We start from the raw sequence: 21,232 nt of genomic DNA, 5'->3' as shown, positions 1-21,232 counted from the left end.
CCAACAATGAGGCATCGGAGGGATGAGTTTGATTTGTGTGTTTGCATCGATCTGTGACGCATCCCAGTCAATGGTGGCCGAGCCTCGTGGATGCAGTGGTAATTAAACAGAGACGCTGAGGGCGTGCGGCTCGATTACTTTATGTTCGACGGTCAAGAGGTGATTCAGCTCGATGTCACACACACACCAAGATCCACAGAGTGTGATTAGTGTTTCAAAGAGACTTTCTCTTCTTCACTTGCATGTTAGTCAAACTAGAATTTCCTTGATCTCCCATCTGCACCTCTTACAATGCACCCCCAACACCAGAGCTAGAGCTTCCAGCATCTAAATTAAGAATAATATCATGAATGATCTTCAACAATGAATTCTTAGAGCATCATTCTCATGACTGAACCTGCGCAGCTGGAGGAGCCTTGTTACCCTGTGTTGTCTTGCATTGATAATATTAAAGCAGAAGCACGACCTCCGCATTGAATACTAAGACGAGCCTCTTTCTCAGAAGCCACCATCGGGGGTGGGGGGGAGGGGGGGGGGGTCCCTCTCAACAGGTGGACGACATGGGGGGGGAATAATACCGAAGCTGCCACTAACATGGAAATCTGATTTTTCATCAGGCCCCTGTCTGGACGTGACGTGCAGGATCGATGTGAACTGGGAAACACTGACCTGTGATCTGAAGTCTCAAACATTTGAGGACGCAGGTGTCATGGCCGTCAGCTTCCAGCGTCTGGTGTGAGTCTCAACCTGAGCTGCTCCTATTGTTCCATTCATGCTTTCCTTGTCCAGAGTGTGTGTGTGTGTGTGGGCTCAGTGGGGGGGCTCAGCCTGTGTGTTTACTTTGATAAGCAGGGGGGTGCGAGTGATATCACACTGGCTCCACATCTTTATTGCCGTTGGATTAAAGAGACACTGTTGTAACAAACACTCGATAAGAGGTGCCGGGCATTGTGTAGATATTACATGCTACACAACATCATGGCAGGCGTCTGTTTTAATTGGTCTTATGTTGAGTAGATATTAAAGATATTTTTCATAATCCTCCAAGATACTGAAAAGAAGAAACAATTATATCATGTCTCCACTTATTTGCTACGTTTTTGGACATTCAGTCATATGTAGTTTTAATTAAGGTTTTTTTGATTTAAAGTTTTTTTGATTTTCCTACACTGTGTTTCCAGGTCCCAGAAAGATGATTCCCTGGTGAACGATGGACAAAGCGATGATCCTGTCGTCTGTGAAGCGGAGGATTCCCTCGTTTGTTCCGTTGATCTCGACACCACGACGAGCTTCGTGTTAACTGTAGGCATCTCCAACGCCGAAGCTCCGCCCCTTCAACTCAGGATTCCTGCCAGGCCTGGTAAGACCATGGATTATCTTTTAGTGTCTATACTAGTTTTTTCGTGGTTTCACAGTTTTCCCTTCGATTTTGATTCATAGCTCCTCAAAATATCAACTATAGGAGAAGAATCCACTGTGGAGGTTGCAGCATGGCAGTTTTACCCATAGACTTTAGACTTTTCAGCAAATAGTTTAATGCAGCCGTGAGGAAAAATATATGATTCTTGCATTTAACTTGACTTGAAAAACTTTTGTGTTGGTATAGCTGTTCTGGAGTTGATAAAATAAAAACTCTGTCATCTGCCTTCATGAACTATTGCATCTGCAGAGTTAGGGGAGTTGTCACTTTATGTTGGTAAATCATTAACTTCTGGAGAAATTAGATTTGCTTTACACTTTTTCTTAATAACCTGGCAGTCTAAATATTACTAAGCTTTTATTGATCAGAGATGCAGTGTATATATTCCCCGTCATATTATGTCATATGATGAAGGACGGAGGATGAAGTCAGATCGAGGTTAGAAAATGATGTCATGCAGGTATCCCTGAATCGTATAGACCTTGACCTATGATCACATGGTAGGAATGACGTCAGTGTGATGTCACTATTACATCATACAGGGCAGTAATGCATGAACCCTTTATTGAATTTATTTGAATTATCAGTTATTTGTCATATAAATTGGTTAAATGAATGTGATTATGAAGTGTCAGCATTACGTCTGCAGAGCCCGATTGGGGTTATACAGATCCTCGCCTTTAATAAGTTTGGACCTCTCAAGGACGATAGTTCTCCAAAAGGCCTCTGGGAAATCTGCAGATATGACATATTAAGGCAGCTAATATACATTCTGCTATTGTAGAGGTGTGACCACACTTATTTGAATGTGATTGTTTGAAGTGGATTCACAGCTCCCGAGTTTAAGTTCCCGTCGTTTAAGTCTTTTAGTTACTGGCATTAATGTGCTGTGAATAAACTCAGCCATGTATGAAGCTGGAGAGATTTTAAATATTTAACAAAGTCGAGCTTCAAAGTGATGAAACACAGAAGAAGAAAACGTCTTGTTCAGGTCTGATTGGAAGACAAGACTGGAATACAGCCTGACGCTGTTGGGCCGAGGGGCCGTGTGTGTGTGTGTGTGTGTGTGTGTGTGTGTGTGTGTGTGTGTGTGTGTGTGTGTGTGTGTGTGTGTGTGTGTGTGGGTGTGTGTGTGTGGGTGGCTGTGTGTGTCTAAGCTGTTAGGTCTCCACAGTGACTTTCCATGTTTGTTTCGTCCTCTTTGGTTAAACTGCCAGGGCAGAACAGAATCAGACTATTAGCTCTGTGTTTCCTGGATTTAATATTTTGTTCACTTTGCTGATGTAATTCTATGTTATATGTGGAAAGTAAATAAAAATGTTGCGTCACCCTAATTCAAAAAAAGTATATATTATCCTTTCAGAAGGAAAATTATCTTCTGTCTGGAAAAGAAAACGTTGAGCTGTGACTCAGGCTGTTGACTAATCGTTCATACACAGACGTCTTTGTGGTTTCACTGCCCCGTCTGAACTGGGACCTGTTTGTTATTACACCTTTATTACATCAGCCAATGATAGTGAATATGAAACTGACACCAAATCAACCCAAAATGCTTGTTGACCTTCAATTTGAAGCTTCCTGTGATGCTCAGATTAGATGTCATGTGTTTTTTTATTCTAAAGTCTCCCATGGAATTTCCCTACATGCGCTTCATACATCTCCTGTGTATATTTAAAGACCAAAAGGTGAAGGGTATTAGTTATTAGTGCCAAGCTTGCTAAGAAATTGATACCTTGTCTTTATTTTTTCATTAACTCTGCAAAGGGAGACGTGACTGATCCATTCATTAAATATTGATAATCCTGAGTATTGATCTTCCACATGACAGTATAGATGTGAAGTTGTGTTATCTCCTGTTTTCTCTGTAAGAAAGGAAATAGCCGAGTGACTAATGAGAATGATGTGTGACCTGTAGAAAGGATTGAAACCCAACACAAATGTATGTTTTACTCTGACAATATAATCCCTTTAATTGTATTTACACTTATTGTGATAATGCACAGGATTTAGTGACCTTTTGAAAATGAAACTGCTCTTACAGCAGGATTAAAGCAACGGTATGACTGCCAGTCGCTCGTCTGATTATTGATTGTGTTGTGGAACATGAAGTTCAGTTTGTGCGTGTTCTTCTTCTGCAGTGAAACCGAGTCCTCCTGTCAACCTGTCACACATTCAGACCATAGAGGCAGAACTGGTTTTACTCTGGGACGACCCCTCGGACTCTGGCACTGGTCCGCTGAGATACCAGGTCCGATACGCCTTCAACAGCACTCACCCAGCCTGGCAGGTAAACACTCACCTGTGACACACTGCATACATGAGTGATATCAGGTTGTCTATACAATTTATTTTCATCATCAGTAGATCAGTTAACCTGCAGATTGTCTTGATTAAATCAAAGATTTTAAATTTCTGGACTTGATGGAGAAAATGCAGGAAACCCCTTTATTTCAGGAAGGAATTATTCTTTCAAATTTTTATATTGTATTCAAACAAATAATTTCTTATTTGCTCAGAATTTATGATTATTAAAATCCTATGATCAAGTTGTCTTTTCTCCTTGTAAGCAGTACGCGACCCAGTTGAACAAATGTAATCTTTAGGCACTGTTCTTAAGCTAAAAATTCACTTTCTATCAAAAACTCATTTGGCTTTAAGCAGGAATTATCTTGTTTAACTGTAGATTGCAAAGAAGGTCTGAAAGTCAGGTGCACATTACGCTTCAAACGCTTAAAAGTGATGAATTGGCCGGGTTGATATCAGGTGAGATCAGCTGACTGCAGAAATATCAGTTTAGTTCCATGTATCAGATAAGCAGAAAATCCACCACAATCCGTTATCTGTGCTGCTTATTCATACATGTGCATTCACACCTACAGGGAATTTAGAGTCTCCAATAATCCAAGCTTCTAAATCCACAATGAAAGACCCCGGCCGGCCGTCAGGTTCACATCTGAACCTTCATATCGTGAGGCGACAGTGCCGACCCCTGCACATCTGTAATAAAGAAAGGTCAACATATCCTCAAGGTTCTTTAGAAACAGAGCTTTTTTCCATTGAAAAGCACAGACGGACTCTACCACCGACACAGTTGTTTATTCAGTGCGACTTGCTCACAGTCGGTTTTAAAAGCCTCAGAGTGCACACCCAGCATTCAACAGTTCACTTAGTGTTCAGCAGTACATGTCCTCATCGGCCAACAACACGTGTTCCTCAAATTAGTTTCCTTTAAAGTTTTTTTGGTACATTTGTTTTTATTCCTTTAAGTAATGGCTTAAGTAACCCTTAAATGTATTTTAAACTTCCAGTCAAATATAAACTGATAAATTGTCTGCAAACAGAGGCGGGTTTGAAAATGTGACACTTCTATACAAGGGCTTTAAATAAGTATAATTTATGCTTATTCAGTCCGGCGCTCTCAGAAAAACTCACCCTATCTTTGAATCAACGTTTGCTTCTCTCCTCTCATCTGACTGAAGGTGGTGTCGGTGCCTGCAGAGCCCAGACTGTCTCTGGATCTGCAGCCAAATCTGAACTACACCCTCCAGGTTCGCTGCTCCGGGCTGGACGAGCCTCCGCTGTGGAGCGACTGGAGTGAAAGTCACCACATCTACCTTCACAGTGAGAACCACCACTAAAACACAGACAGATATACTGATACAAGAGAGTGGATTCTTTAGGACAGCTGCAAAGTTTTTTCCTCCTCTGCACTGTGAATGTGTGACTCAGTTCAACCGACATTGTTCACTAAGCTTTTGAGGAATTGTTTGAAAATCGCTGCAGAGGCACAGCTCTCACCACAGGGTTTGGGGCTCAAGGGATTCTTTAAAGGCTTTACAAAACTATGCAGAAAAATAAAATTGGTGAAGAAACAGCACTTTAGATGGATTTCCGTTCAATTTTGTCCAGGAATTTCCCAGAGAGCCTGAACTTCAATGAGTTTGTTGATCCCCTTACGTTCTGTCTAGTGACATCCAGAGATTGGCATTTTTTTGCTTTTATGTACAAAGTTTTGAACAACAGTGACACAGGGAACCCTTTCTTTAAAACTTTACCTTTGTTGAGGTCCTCACTTGCTTTGCTGATGATTCAGTGCAAACTGAAGAGGCGGTTGAGGAGGAGCTCACACCCTCACACTCGTTTCAGACTCAGAACAACTCCTTTTTGTCTGTTTTCTTTTGTAAACATCCATTTTGATATTGTGGGCGATTGAAATATGATTTTGGTTTGATTGATGAATGGTCTTTGTTTTAGTCTTGTTCATTCTCTTTTGGCCTTCATTGAAAGAAGTAGTACAAAGCGTATTTTTTGTGAAAACAAACATATAAAAGCATAAATCATGAAAGAAGCCGCGATGACGTTTGTTGTGACACTTTTCTTTGCACGCACAGCTGTGAGCTACATCCCGGAGAAAGTCGTGATCCACGCGGGGGAGGACGTGACGGTCTATTGTGTGTTCAACAACCACAGCGTCAACGCCAGCGCGGCCATATGGGTTCTAAACCTCCGTGAGCCGCTGGGTCGCAGCCAGTACCACCCAGTCAACCAATGGGTGAGAAATAAGAGACTCTCCTTTTAGAAGAGTACAGTCCAGGTAAATAAGTTAATGCAGGATGACTGACTTTTCCTTTCACCCAAAACCAGGTCAGCCAGATCACAGTGCGTCCTTCAGAGGCTCGGATGTACGACCTGCTGCAGTGCACCAAGTATTGGACCAGCCCTTACAGCCAGATCTATGTGCAGGGTGAGCTGTGCTGCATCAAACCTCATATTCTGCTCAGACATGAACAAATACAAACCTTTGTTGTTGCTGTTATCGTGAACACGCAGTCGTTGAGATTGTCACATACAAATAGAAGAAAACACCTGCAGATTAAGTAAACAACTCAATTTGAAGACACAAGCGCTGCAAAAAAGGTCACAACACATGCAAATACAGAAACGCGCTTCAAATACTGAGAAAACGACAACAGAAACATTTCCAGGGGGACCCAGGGGTTCAATGTTTTGAGAAGCTCTATCACTACTGACGAGTAGCAGACTCCAATAATTAATAAAACACAAAGTGTGAAAACATATAGTTGAATGGTTGTTGAAATATTTGAGCAACAGATTTCTGGGATTAGTGGATCGCAGAAAGTCATTTCTCATTTTGTGTCTTTCCTCCTGCTGCTGAGGACAAAGACAGGAAACCCGAGTGCTGACATGTGACATCACAACAATGTGACCTGGAGTGAACCCAGTGCACAGGCTACCTTGGGTTTATTTTTATTGTGTGTGTTTCAGGAGCTTCCATTGATATCGACTGTGTAACCAACGGGGACATCGATGCTATGGACTGCCGCTGGGAGAACAGACAGTCTACTGTGCCCAAACTTCAATCCAGGTATACAAGCTGTTACAGTAGATGAAAGTGTATTTGAACATCTTTACATCGTGAATGAAACCTGAAATCAAGACTCTGAATTCAGACAGAAAACCTGGAGACTCCTGAACAACACGTTCTCCAGTCAAACACTGGAAATAAGTGTTTTCTTTGTTTCCTCTGCTGTAAATCACCTTCATCATGAGTCATGACCTCAAAAGCACTAAACAAAGCCCTTATCACAACAGGTATAATACTTGTGTCTTGGGTTCGTAGTCTTTGGCTTCATTCAGGGAACAAAAACAACAACAGGCTTTTGTTGTCACCAAATAAGCAGCTGCAGGAACACAGTGGCCTTGTTATAAATAAATCCAAAGGTGCAGGAAACAGGAGGAGGACGAGGTTTCTGAAGCTTTTCAACAATGAAACAATGAGTTCTGAAGAAACACACAGGCAGCAATATTAAATCTGTTTTTAAATGCAATCATTTTATCACTGCGTACTGTTTAAGAGAAAATCTTTGGTTTATATTTTAAATATTACTCTCTGTTTTTCCCTCCTTGCCAGGTGGGCTGACCTGCCGTGCGACGTGATGGAGGAGAGGGACCGAGCGGGACAGGAAGTGGGACAGGAAGTGGGCCAGATGGGACCCACTTGCCTGCACGTCAGATCCGATCACAAGAGCTGCACCATTCAGCCGCTGAGGATGAACTGCTACAAGCTGTGGCTGGAGGAGGAGTCCCCGCTTGGCCCGATCCGGTCCAAACCCGTCTACCTGTCGCCCATAGATCACGGTGAGGACGAGTGGTTTCAGAGCCGCTTCATGTAGGAGGATCTGTCTTCTCTGATTTCAGAATAAATCAGTTTAAGCAGTTTTCATACCTTTGCTAACCACATTAGAGATTTGTGAAATTTCTGGGCACACACCCAAACTCTGTTGTTCTCTCCCCTGCAGTGAAACCCCACACCCCCACTAAGGTGAAGGCCGTGACCCACAGCAGGGGGGCCCTGCTGGTCACCTGGGAGCCCCCGTCTCTGCCCGTCGAGGGGCTCCAGTGTCAGCTTCAGTACCACTCGCCATCCATGATGAGAGCCCAGCCCGAGTGGAAGGTGCGTGAGCCGGATACTGTGGTTTAACTGATCTTTACGTAAAAGAAATTACCAGATCTCTTAATTTGATTATTATCGTTTGATGAGTAACAAACAGGATGAGGTCCTGGGTTCACTTTCAATCCTCTTTTGTTCATTTATGGGTGATTTCCTTAAAATAAAGAGGACTGGGTCGACCTTAGATTATATTTCATTGTGTGTAGAAGACATCTGTTGATCTAGAAAGAACCACAGGCCCAAACATCCAGGAGTAAGAATTAGTCTCATACCTTCTTAAGAAATTGAATGCAAGGCATCAATAACTCAAACTGATGAGAGAGACGCAGGAATCATGTTCTCTCTCGGGTTAAGTAGATGTGTGCTCCACAGATCAGATTTGTTCCATTAGTGACATTTCTCAGTTCCCCACATGAGAAATATCACAAGATAATCTGTCATGTCTGCAGGTCCAGAGTCCAGTGCGGGTTGCAGTGGCGGAGGTTGCGGTGCCGGACATGTGCCGAGTGTACGTGGTGCAGGTCCGCTGCATGCACACCAACGGCACCGGCTACTGGAGCGACTGGAGCGCCGCCGTCTACTCGGCTCCACAGAACAGCGGAGGTACAACACCATTCATCTCCCTCCTGAAGCCTTTTAATGATGCAACCTTTCCACAAATACCACCGCCACCATCACTCACAGACAGGAAGCTGCAGTGATATGCAATTGTTGGTTTCCTCCTCAGCTCCTGAGCATGGTCCTAATTTCTGGAGGATTCTTCAAGACGACCCGTACAGGAACCAGACTAATGTCACGCTGTTGTTTAAGGTACACACATGAGAATATGAAAATACATGTAGATGGAATGGTATTCAAGGCCCAGCGTCCCATATAAATTAAATTAGGAAATCTAGAAAGGACGAGATACAAGCGGCCGAGATGAGTTTTCTCAGAAGGGTGGCTGGCGTCTCCCTTAGAGATAGGGTGAGAAGCTCAGTCATCCGTGAGGGACTCGGATTAGAGCCGCTGCTCCTTTACTTAGAAAGGAGTCAGCTGAGGTGGTTCGGGCATCTGGTAAGGATGCCCACTGGGCGCCTTCCTTGGGAGGTGTTTCAGGCACGTCCAGTGGGGAGGAGACCTCGGGGAAGACCCAGGACTAGGTGGAGAGATTATATCTCAACACTGGCCTGGGAACGCCTCGGGATCCCCCCGTCAGAGCTGGTCAATGTGGCCCGGGAAAGGGAAGTCTGGGGCCCCCTGCTTGAGCTGCTCCCCCCGCGACCCGACCCCGGATAAGCGGATGACGATGAGATGAGATGAGAATAACACCGACTTCAGCATTCAAGACTAAACGTTCTGCTTCGTCCTCCAGGACCTCCCGGTGTCAGGGCGCTCCTACTGTGTGGATGGATTCATCGTCCAGCACCAAGCCTCGAGCGGCGCCGGGACGAAGGAGACGATCGAGCCGGCGTCCTCTTACAGCTTCGAGTGGAACCAGGAGCCGCAGACTGTGACCGTGGAGGCCTACAACAGTCGGGGGCGCTCCGCCAACAACATCCACATGACGCTGGAGCGACAGCCCAAACGTGAGTGAGCTGGGAGATTGCTTTATTCTTTTTTCCACTGGGGACTGAGGTAATTCCAGTAGATCAGTTAAGACCCTCCTGGTCGTTTTCATTTCCGTCCCACAAAACCAATACAATTAAAAAACTCAATGTGAAAATACCAAAGCCGAGCAGATATTGAAGTCGTCAGATAATTGACTTTTGTTCGGATGGGAAACTTTCCTGCTTCTCTAGCTGTGAGTTTTTTGGGCGGCTGGTAAATCAACATCAACTTAGAAAACCGTGACTGAAATTTTTCTCTTTTCTGTGGATATTTTATAGACAAATCAATATAGTGACCCTCAAATGGATAATAATAGAATAGAGTATAGATAAGGGCAGGATTAATCAATGTTGATCAATAATCATTAACTGCAGCCATATCAGACAGAAGATGAAATAAAATTATTTGAAATGTATTACACATTAAAGACTTTTTAAAATGTCCCTGCATAGATAGGGGTTAATAATGAGATTAGATAGACAAAAATGATACTAGAAACAACACAAATCACAATTTAACAGAAACGTGATGATTAAATCATAAATAAAACATTTTAAAAAATTAAATAAACAATATAATACACCTTGGAACAAATTAGGATCACTCTAAAATCATGAATCAGGATTTTGAGAATGTAAAATATCTCAAATCATCCACAGCCAGAAGAGAACAGAACAGTTTCTGGAGCAAAGATTGAAATCTGCTCTTATTTTCCGCTAAAGACCTGAAATCTGTAGCTGAGGTCACAGACATGTGTTATTCGGTTCCACTGTGAAAATGCACAGGTCTTATAGTGAAGCTATAGTTGAGGGCAAACTGTAAATGAGCTGCTCATTAGTGCTTTTCACTCTCAGACTCAAACACTGGAATGAAGAGAATGTTTCTATTATCGTACACAAAACGGCTGAAAAACATTCAAACAAGAGAGTTTCCAGTGAGAGTATTTATTTATTTTCCAAGTCATGTGAAATATGGAAGTTTTTTTTGAATTTTCTAATTCTTTTTTGTCTCTGGAATGTATTTCTCAGAAAAAAATATTTTGTCCTAAGGACGCTAATCTGCAGATCTTGTTGCCTGATTTGACCTTTTCAACAGATTCTTCTGATTTGCGGCTACAACCTGTTTACTCCTGTTATTCTTCATCATCCATTTAATCATAACACTTAATATACGTGTCTATATGGACCCTTTAAAAGCCCTTATGTGGCTCCTGCAGCCATTAGTGTGACTGTAGTAAAGGCCATTAGCAGAGCGGAGGTCACAAGGTTTGTTTTTGAATCCCTGAGTTTGTTGTTATACATAGACATGTTTGTGTCTCTCTCCTATTAGTCATAATCCAGTGAAGGCTGCTTTTCATGAAACCACTAACTTTAATGGTTTTTGATGAAGATGGTCACGTTCTGGTTTCCAGAGGAAGCCGTTTGTTGGACATTTTCTCGTTAGCGTTCCGACCAAATGGGTTCAGCTGAACCAGCAGCGAAGTGATTCACATTGTCCTTCTCATGAAACCATTCAGGTGTTGATCTCTTGTGCCCCGAGTTGAAGCAGCTGCACGTGTTCTTCAAATTGACATTTATAATTTGTTCCTCGATTTATATTCAGGGTACGAAGAGTAGTTTGATGAGTATATGTATATAGTGCATGGTTTATACCACATTATAGGTTTATAATTAAATCGTGTGCCTCCATAAGGACATATGAGGTGTTTATTGAGCATTTATCAACAATTTTAACTTGTTTTACACAAGATTTCAACTGTGTTTTACTGCATTATATTTATTTAATCTGTTTATTCTACTAATAGCTACATTGTAGCTTTATAAACCATTAACAAAATGTTTATGATAGTACTTAAAATATTATTATAATTGTTAAATAGGGGGAATTAAAGTCTTAGCCTTCCTATGAAGGTATATGAGATGAGGTATGCATTTCCTAAGCTATAGTATGAATGTACATACCACATTTAAATTCAGTGTAAATAATTTATTTAATAAAAGGCCAAACAGGAAACAATGATCATGGAAGTCACTAGTTCTCAATCTAAATGAACTGAAACAGCTCCAGTACGATTCCAGAGCATTAGAAAATAATGTGATTGTACTGGTTTCCTTTAATCCCTGAAATCCATTGGGTTTTGCTGAGCTTGTGAATCATGACTCTGTTCCTCTCCCTTCTCTCCGGTGTGCAGGTCGCTGTGTGCGTTCCTTCAGTGTGTCGGTCGTCAACAGCACCTCCGTGTCTCTGTCCTGGACTCTGCTGGACAACAGCTCTGTGCCCGTGTCCATGGTGGTGCAGTGGACCGTACCACAGAGACAGCACGGTTCTGATCATCACAAAGCCCACAGTGACGATACGTGGGTCCGACTTCCCTACACTGAGCATCCTGCACATCTGAGAGGTGACATCTTCTCTTCTCTTCTTATTTTTTCTGTGATCAGGGAATCACTGAATTCTTCATAAGCAAATAAACACATGCTCACTTAGATCTGTAGATGGCGCTCTGCCAGTTATTCCTAGATAACAGCTGGTGTCAGGGTGACTGTGTTGTTAGAGCCTCACACTCTGGAACAGTTTAAATCTCACCATAAAACTTGTTTTTTTTATGTTTTACTTTCGTGTGTAGCTTTTTATTGCCTCTGCCAAGAAGTTTGTTTTCACCCAGGTCCATGTGTTTGGAATCAAGATCGTATTTTCAAAGATTCAGAGTTTAGTGTTTTTGTAACATTGGTGTCTCTCGTTCAGGAAGCCAGGGATCATGGGTAATTTAATCCTTTAGACAGAGAGCACAACAGAATGAATCACCCCATGTGGCTGCAGAGGGCGCTATTGCTCAGTTAAAGTCACGGTCTCACTTTGTAATTTACAGAAAAGTGCAGTTTAAACCAAGTGTATCATTAATATATAAACTCACCAACCTGACCTCTAACCTCATCCATCATCTCACAGGGGATTTCTTTGGCTCAGAGGAATACGGCTTCTACTTGTACCCAGTGTTTGCAGACGGAGAGGGGGAGCCAATGTACACAATAGGTGAGATCAATATTCACATGTTATTCTGCAGCATCATATTCATCAGCTTGAGCCCCTTTAACCTCTTGTCTCCACCTGTTACAGCCACCAGAGGAGACCCTGCAGCCTACATGATGCTGATGATCATCTCCTTCCTCTCAATCGTCCTGTTTGTTACTCTGATCATCTCCCAGAACCAGTAAGAACACCTCTTCAGTCAAAAGCAATTTATGTTTGTGAGTTTTAATAAATCGTCAGGTCACAAAAACTGATGCATCAGCAACAATCATCATTTATTAAAAGGGTGTTTTTAATCTACAGCTGCAAAAAAACCTTTTTTATGTACAGATCTTTATATTTGTCCTGCTCTTTACTGCAGTTTCACAGCATCAGTATCTCGTGAATTTTTGTTTCTACCTCGACACTTGCAAGAAATGATAGATGATGTTAATCCCTGTGCTGCTTTCTAATTGAGAAAGCAGAGACACCGACTGTGACAAATGACCAGCGTGACATTTAACAGGTCACACGGGTCTAATTACACCTGATGTTAGCTGGTGGGAGGAGAAATCAGGCAAGAGACAAAAGGAAGGGGAGAAAGAAAAGATGGTTGGATGCACAACCTTAACGTTTCCTGTGTTTGATTCCCAGGATGAAGAAGTTTGTGTGGAAGGATGTACCCAACCCAAACAAGTGCTCGTGGGCTAAAGGACTGGACTTCAAAAAGGTATATATACATTATCCTTTTGAACGTAGAATTGAAACATAAATGCACATTTCTTCAATGCATCTGGTATATCCTACAGCGATAATGTTATAGGTAATTATCGATTGCACATTCTGTTGTCCTTCTTCTATTTACCATCTGTATTTGTTTGTAGAGCGACACCTTGGAGCAGCTGTTCGGACCCTCAGAGGCTCTCCCCAACTGGTCGCTGCTCATGCCCTCTGAGAACATCTCCAAACTCGTCATAGTGGACAAAGCGGACCATGAAGCTCTGACCACCGCCCTGGTCCAAACCCCTCTTGTGCCGCTGACCACTGACCCGCCCAGCGCCTTATCCATCTCTCTCCCCCCAGGGTTTGACTCGGAGGTCGACCAAGGCCAGTTCACGGAGAGCGAGGTGCTGTTGGGTGGAGCTCCGTCCTCAGCCCTTAATCTGGATGATTTGACCGGTTCATACCCGAAGATCGAGTTACAACCCGGCGTCTCGCAGCCTCCGGGCAGCACTGAGAGCTCGGCCCAGTCCTCAGTCACATACTCCACAGTGCTGCTCTCTGATCCCAAGCAGGACCAACCGTCCATTCATCTCCAGTACAAGGGAGGCAGTGGATGCAGCTCCAGCGACGAGGGCAATTTCTCCGCCAACAACTCCGACATTTCAGGATCGTTCCCGGGCGGTCTGTGGGAGCTGGAGAGCTGCCGCGGCGGGGAGATGGACGACCCGCGGCGCTCCTGCTCCTACAACTCCGTGGAGGAGCTTTCCGAAACATCAGAGCAAGAAGACGAGGGCGAGGGGAGAGGGGAGAAGGACTTGTACTATCTAGGAATGGACTATCCGGCAGAGGATGAGGAGAGTGAGGAAGAGGAGGAGCCGGAGCTCGGCAAAAATGTAGTTTTGACCAGGGAGGACTGTTGCGTGGAGTCTCGCCCTCTGCTCGGCGTGGAGGACTCGAGCGGAGCGATGCAGCAGCTGTCGGCCTCGTCGGGTGGTTTCTCTCCACTGTACCTCCCTCAGTTCAGAACTGCTACGTGCAACAGGCAACTACAGGACAGCAAAACCCAGCTGTGACCCTCACAGGGCCTATGTTTCAATGGAAACACGCACCATTAAAACCATTGTGTTGTGGAATCATTCAGCAATTACCAAGGAGGAATTGTATCCATTCCCTCAGACACAAAATGGGTCCGGAGTTTGACATATGAGATTGTCAGGATCAGACGGGTTCATAACAACAGCAGATTTCAGTGGAGGGGGGGTGGCGGCGGGGCAGATCACGCAGGAGGCCGAACATAACGTGTAAACTAAACATGTTTAGAGCACAACACGGGCGTCTGCTCTGATCGCCAATAGCTCTCGAATGATGATGTGGAGTTAGTTGGCGTCAGCCGTGTGTATAGCGCCTCTTTCATCATCCTGAGATGTTGGTATTCAAGCTTTTTAAGTGTCATCGACACACCTACTCGCTAGCTGTGATTTCCCCCAGACGTTTTCCTGCTGTATCCTCACACGATCTCACTTTGACGTTTTTACCAGGGGAGCTGTCTGGAGAAGTCCGAAGCAACTGACTCTGACATTTTGCATTCTCACACAAAGCCCCTCTGGAAAACTTCAGGAAAACGTTGGGACTTCAGTGCAGGTCTGAAAGCATCTGTAATAATAAGGTGTGGAGCTGGATAATGTAAAAAAAAAAAGAAAAAAGAAAAAGTACCTTGATTTATGTGCGGTTGCAATTTAATATCAGTCGATGCTGCTATTGTGTGAAGACGTCATGAGGCCACAAGCCTCAGTCACGGGGCTTTTCTTTCTTTCTTTCTTTACAGGGTTTTAAACTCTGGTTCTACTGTGTCATCCTCTGCAAACTGTGCAGGTTCGGTTATTCATGCACGAGGGTGCTGAGACATAAACTTAATGTAAAGATGGACGTAATGTTAAGCCAAAGTAGCTTGATCGCCCTCTGGTGGCTGGCTGAAGTACGGGGCATGAATCCTGCCTCCTGAATGTTATTGGATGGGACATGAAACAGAATAAAAAGTAAAAGTACATGTTAAAAATTACGTGTTTCTTTACACACTGACGTCTGTTGGTCAGGTGTTGTCCATCCTTATATCCAGTCTATGTTGTACATCTATTAAACCAGAATTAGTGGGTGTACGCAGGTTTTTTCTTAACGCAGGTAAACCCACTCGAAGAGGCAATTGAATCCTTTCCCATTGCCAGAAGAGACGTTTGCCTTTTCTGTTTTTCTTTAGTTTGCTTTCCTCATAAACTGAGGCGCTCCCGTGGATTTGACCCCGGAGTGAATGCAGATTGTGTCCATTCCCATTGCGGACAAACTCCAGATGTTAGTGGGCCAGGTTTTATAAACACATTAAAAGAAAATGACGTGTGCCTACATTTACTCCATCTGCTCCTCATGTTGAAAATATGTTTCTCACTCTGCTGAATCCTTGTAAGGGAAACAGGAAAAAGGTTGAAAGAGAATAAAAAGAGCCCAGTTGACTGTGAAAGGCCAAAACCTGGACGTCACCTCGGATCTGCTGGTGTGACTAAAGGAAACCACACGCCGATGGAAACACGTGGAGTCACTGACGACAGGTGGATTTATCTGGGGCCGGAATTCATCAACATCTGCTCGGACTCACTCGCCCACCAAGCCAAAGAATGTATTTTTTTTTTTTGTACTTTGTGCTGTAATGTGTTTTGCGACTTTTGTTAAAGTGTTTTTAAAAAAAAAGTGATCTATTTTTCTTTTCAGCGTCATCGCCCATCAACATGAGCACTCACTGTCTGATGTGAACTAAAGATTACATATTGTATATTTTAAACGAGAGGAAGACAAGAATGAAAACTTTTGAACGTCGGTGAAAAGTGGTTGTTATTGCACATGAAGATATTTTGTCTATTTTTGATGGTGAAAATAAAAATATTTATTGTGATTGTGTCTGAATCAGTGAACGATGCAAACTTCAGACACTCACTTGAAGAGTAAACAGGTTTTCACACTACAGGTCTTTATCAGTTCTATTCTAGACGATCCACTCACTCATGTCTGTACCTTTATAGTCTTAATGGCAACCAGACCACTCAAAGCACTTTACAGTACAGTGTTGCCATTATTTGCTTGGGTTAGTTTGTATAGTGTTGTTTAAGCTGTTAATTGGAATTCTTTTATTTAGCTGTTTAAGAGGAAGTCAGGAAACACATGACATCCTGAACAAGAAACAGTCTCTGCATCAGTTACTGCCGTGTCCGTCCACTAGATGTCCCTGTGAACTAGATCTAAGAATCTTTCAGGGTCCATAATATCTTCGGGTATGTGTTCATCTTCTATTGAATTTAAAAAGAGTTCAACAAAAAGTTATAGTATAAGTATAAAATATTCACATGCAAAACTAAAACACAGGTGTATTGCACAAACCATATCATGTTTTAGAACGGGTCACCACAGCAGCAACTCATAATGATCCTCTTAAAAATCCTCCTTACACTCATGGAGAATAATAATCATATCAACATTACTTGATTGCATCTTTGAGCAAAGTGCAGCCATGTGTCAGGAAATAATTTCACGTTTTCAACCTTAAAGAATCCTCATCATCCAGCTGTCGAGCTGCACTTCTGCAGGTCCTGCATCAGAACTGATAACAGTTAAGAATCCAGAGACGTGTTGCACTGTTGTGTTATGATGTGGACGGTTCAGTTCCCCACGTGTTAGGAACAGGGCCCTGACAGGGAAGCTATCACGTTGCATTATTGAACCTGTGCCATCCAATGTTTTGACAGCTTCACTCATATTAGTAACCAGCCGTCAGGATTTCTTCTCTGCATCAGTTACGACTACTATTTCTTATATCTTTTGTGAGTCCACCAATTTAATGAAAAGCTCAGTAATAAATCACTGGAGGACTTGATAACACAGGGCTCAGCTGGAGTTTTGCAGTTAAACCTGCTTTGACAGATCAACACGGCTCCTCACTTTTTTTGACTTAACTTGAATATAAAAAACATCTGTATGATGTGTTTGCATGTTGCAGCCACCAGGGGAGCAGAAAGCACCACTGATGGAGGTTTGTTTCAGTGATGTCAGGGACTCTTTAAAGGCTCCCTCTGTTTTCATCCCTTGTATTTGCCATAGAAGGACACGGCGGTGCAGAGAGCCTCGAGCTTTGGCAAAGAGAGTCGGAAAGAACTGGACCCTGACGCCTTGCAAAGATTCAGATATGGTAATAGTGAGAGGAACACCTCGGAGGGGGGAGGGAGGGGGGCTTGTGTTGATGGTTATTATGGATGGAGACTTGTCCCTAAGGAGCGTCTGCAAGGTGACTTCATGTATCCCAGCCTGTCAGACATGCAGACACAAATGTTTCAAATTAAAGATGTAGACCAAATAACACCATCTTAAAGATCCCGAAGTCAGAGCACAGCTTTCTTAGTGATGCCATGTCTGGTGAGGTGACCCAGTTTTCCTCAGAAGACCTCGGTACCTGATCTGAAAACCAGGAGCCTGAGAGATAAAGTGGTCCTGCAGGAGAAACACTGCACATGTGAAAGTTCTCTGGTGCTCGCCGATCTTTCAGCCGTGACACATTAACCTCGAAGCAAGGTTCAGTCTAAATAATGGACGAGGTGAATCAGCTTTTTTAGAGGTTTACGCCATTTTCTAATTTATTATTCCCAACAAAAATCTGAGGAATACACAGAATCTTGATTGAAAGTTGTTTGGGCCACGATGAAAAAAAGAGGCTCAGTGAGTTGATCGGGTCTTTGGCAGCGAGGTGGTGTTAACACAAATGAAGTATCCGTGAAATGTCGTAATCTCGTTCTTAAGATTTGGTGCATTAGTGGAACGAGACTGATTCCACGGTGAAAAGTAAGATTACGCATATTGGCTTTAATTTTCCCTTTTGAAGAGCGGATGAGCTGTTGAGAGTTCCTGGCACAAGTTATTCTGCTCAAAGCCTTGAACTTTGCCTCGACCCGAAGAGATTTAGAGCGGGGTGGCTTTGAAAAATATACAAATAAAGGGAGGAACAGGAGTGTGAGATTTTCAAAGATGTGATGTTAAGAAAAGAAAAGGAAAGTTCTGCAAAAATCCGAAGTTAACGGTCAAGTTCTCCTTCCAGATATGATGCATTTAAAAGTTACATAGAACGTCATTACAGTGATATTAAAAATGTGATTTAATATTTCTCTCCTTGTTGCTCTCTTCCCTGCTTGGATCCATCCATCTGGAAGTGCCTGTGTCGCCCTGCGCTGCACAAACACTTCCACACGAGTCTTCCTCATCTTCCAGGAAGTAGCTTTTCTGAGACTACAACTTTCTTCAAAAACAAACCTTCTGATTTATCTTTGGACTCTGTCGTCATCTGAAAGCGATTCAAGCTCCTCTGTCCTGTGGAGGCAGGAGGTGGAAAAAGTCGGAGCACGGATGAATTCCGCTGGTTTCCATTCATTTCAGAATAGTTTGACAACCGCCTGCAGTAAATTTCAGATTTTACTGTGACGTCTTGCATTGCAGACTATTCAGATACATCTCTGCTGATGTCACACTGATAAAAATGCTGAATAAAGCGGTCTCGCTGTTCACTGTGATGGATTACATGACATGAGCAAGAATCTGATGATTGATTCTCATGATGTACTGAGAAAAGAATTATGGAGACTAATGGCTGTCTGTTGCTGTAGAAAGTATATAAACTAATACCTCTACTGCCTGAAATGCAAAGTATACAAATCATAGACTATATATAAAGATGGAGCATGACATTTTTGCTTCCACCCAAAAATGAAGCCCAAATCTCCTGGATAAGGGCGCTGCCATCTTGTCTGCACAGTGTTGATCATGGGACGTAGCCACTCCCTCTTCCTCAGAGACATGCAAGTAACTAATCCACAATCAAGCCTAATGGAAAAAAATCAGTGTGATAAGAACTACCTACAAATGTGAGAGAACACCTTTGAGAAAATGTATTTCATGTGTACTCCGACTTTATTTTGTTCCAGGTTCCATCTGCTAACATGGAGGAGGTGGGGTGTATAACCTGATGTCAGCCACCAGGGGGTGATCAAGGGGATTTGGATTCACTTTTAGGGAGCTGTCATGTGGCCATTCATCTATTTGTACAAGTTAAATTAAATATACATGCATTCACCGATGCGTCACTTAAACTTTAATTTGTTCACAATAAACACTTTTGCTATGTTTCATGTCCATTTCATTTATTTGTATTATCATCATAATTAACAACAACAACAACAACAACAACAACAACAACAACAACAACTCACTGTTGAATATCACACAATAGTTTTATCAGCACCACCATCACTGAACCGACAAATTGACCCAAAAAACAACACTTGTGTGAGTGTGTTTGTGTGTCTGTTTGTGCCTGTTTGTGCATGTGTGTGTGTGTGTGTGTGTGTGTGTGTGTGTGTGTGTTCTGACGTCACTGTTCATGCTCCGCCTGTTGCCATCAAGCCTGTTAATGGGAATCAGGCGACAGATTTAGGGAGCTTGACATTGTAAATCCCTCATTGATCGCCTGGCATTAATTTGTGCAGCAATGGCGCAGGGGCTTTGGCTACTGGTGTTTATCCACGTTGGCTTTGAAGGCCTTAACATCTGGGGGAAAGGTCAGATGGAGGCGAGTTCACAACAAAACTCGGCGACCACAAGAGGAAATGAGGAAAATCGGACTTCCCTGGTTTAGAGCCGCTCGTGCTCGCTGCGCTGGCTCGATTCCTCTTCTGGTAAACAGGGGGTTAGAGAACTCTGGTTTGGTCGCCAGGCACCACAGTCAGCCGGACAGATTTGGGTTCTCTGGGAATGTAAAGCCTCACGCTCCCTGTAATCTGTAACCGTGGCTCCGCTGCTGCTCGGCTGTAGGGAAATCGATTCATGAGGAAAGAGACACAGCAATAATAAATGGAGCATCAGTAGCAGTAGGTGGAGGAGAGCAAAGAGAACGAGAGAGTGGGAGGGGCTGAGAGACGGGAAAAAAAGAATGTAGACAGAAGCTGTGCTGACCCCTGGGACCCTCTCCTGGGGCCCCGTCTGTGCTGGAGGCCTTTAGAGGATTTAGGATGACATGCGTGTTGCCCCCCTCACCCCATTGCTCTCTGACAGGGCTGTGCATGTACTTGCCATTTGATGCATGATTCATCTCATCAGACACATGGGAAATATCATGTTTTACAGCAACAGTCTTCCTAAGAGGCGCTGACGTGCAGAGGGAGTCTTTTACGTTATACATGCATCGGGTCAGAGAGCAAAGAAAAAGGACAAAGGTCAAGATTTAAGATTCTGTATCATTGTTTTTTTAGTTGCTCAGATCTTATTATTGTCTGTAGTGTACCATACTCAAATATTAAAATTCTGTAATCTTTCAATTTATTATTTCAGATTATAGTTTATGACAAATTTTTCTTCAGTATTTACCATAAATTAATAATTCCATGTAGTAACAAATCAAATGTGATGTTGAGAGAGAGAAATAAATGGTCTGAAAACGTTGTCTGTTTATCAAAATGCTGATAAAAACAACAACAGAAATTCTAAAGTTGTAAAAACTTTTAAAAACTTCAAAATCCAAAGAACAGACAGGGATCATACACAAGAAAATCCAAAGCAGGTCTACTGACAGAACACAGACAAGGTGGCAAACAGGAAGTGAAACACAGGTGGTGTAAATACAAGCATGTCTGAAAGGATGATTGAAAACAGGTGAACACAGGGGAATCTGATCAATAACAGGAAGTAGAACAAATTGAAAGGCGTGCAGGGAAGACTTAAGAAAATAAAACAGGAAATCACGTGTTAGTCATAGTTAGACTTCATTGTAACATGCAGACAGGAATGTGAACTGAATATTCTAAAAGCAACTAATTTAAACATAATTACAATTATGTCTCATTTCCTCCATCAAAGCGGTTATGTTTTCAGTGTTTGATGGTTGGCAGGATAATGCAGAAACTACTGAACTGGCTGGAGTCCACCGAGGCCACACCTCT

General features: G+C 42.9%; 1 protein-coding gene across 2 annotated transcripts in view; it reads left to right on the top strand.

The window, feature by feature from the left end:
• The window catches only part of lepr (leptin receptor), a 41,307-nt gene extending 25,152 nt beyond the window's left edge, over window positions 1-16,155 (top strand). For both annotated transcript variants that reach the window (XM_053430274.1, XM_053430273.1), the window contains exons 5-21: window positions 618-735; window positions 1,182-1,360; window positions 3,559-3,707; window positions 4,900-5,041; window positions 5,812-5,972; window positions 6,065-6,164; window positions 6,707-6,806; window positions 7,353-7,579; window positions 7,741-7,895; window positions 8,342-8,495; window positions 8,620-8,702; window positions 9,247-9,460; window positions 11,674-11,883; window positions 12,432-12,515; window positions 12,600-12,693; window positions 13,146-13,221; window positions 13,376-16,155. In XM_053430274.1, the coding sequence (XP_053286249.1) occupies window positions 618-735; window positions 1,182-1,360; window positions 3,559-3,707; window positions 4,900-5,041; window positions 5,812-5,972; window positions 6,065-6,164; window positions 6,707-6,806; window positions 7,353-7,579; window positions 7,741-7,895; window positions 8,342-8,495; window positions 8,620-8,702; window positions 9,247-9,460; window positions 11,674-11,883; window positions 12,432-12,515; window positions 12,600-12,693; window positions 13,146-13,221; window positions 13,376-14,287 (3,158 nt within the window). In that variant the 3' untranslated portion in view covers window positions 14,288-16,155. The remainder of the gene's footprint in view (window positions 1-617; window positions 736-1,181; window positions 1,361-3,558; window positions 3,708-4,899; window positions 5,042-5,811; window positions 5,973-6,064; window positions 6,165-6,706; window positions 6,807-7,352; window positions 7,580-7,740; window positions 7,896-8,341; window positions 8,496-8,619; window positions 8,703-9,246; window positions 9,461-11,673; window positions 11,884-12,431; window positions 12,516-12,599; window positions 12,694-13,145; window positions 13,222-13,375) is intronic.
• The last annotated feature ends 5,077 nt before the right edge of the window (window positions 16,156-21,232 follow it).

Source organism: Pleuronectes platessa, chromosome 9 (assembly GCF_947347685.1).
Source record: "Pleuronectes platessa chromosome 9, fPlePla1.1, whole genome shotgun sequence".
NCBI classification, from domain to species: domain Eukaryota; kingdom Metazoa; phylum Chordata; class Actinopteri; order Pleuronectiformes; family Pleuronectidae; genus Pleuronectes; species Pleuronectes platessa.
The sequence above is the reverse complement of the archived record's forward strand: the minus strand, read 5'-3'. Positions and strand labels throughout refer to the sequence as shown.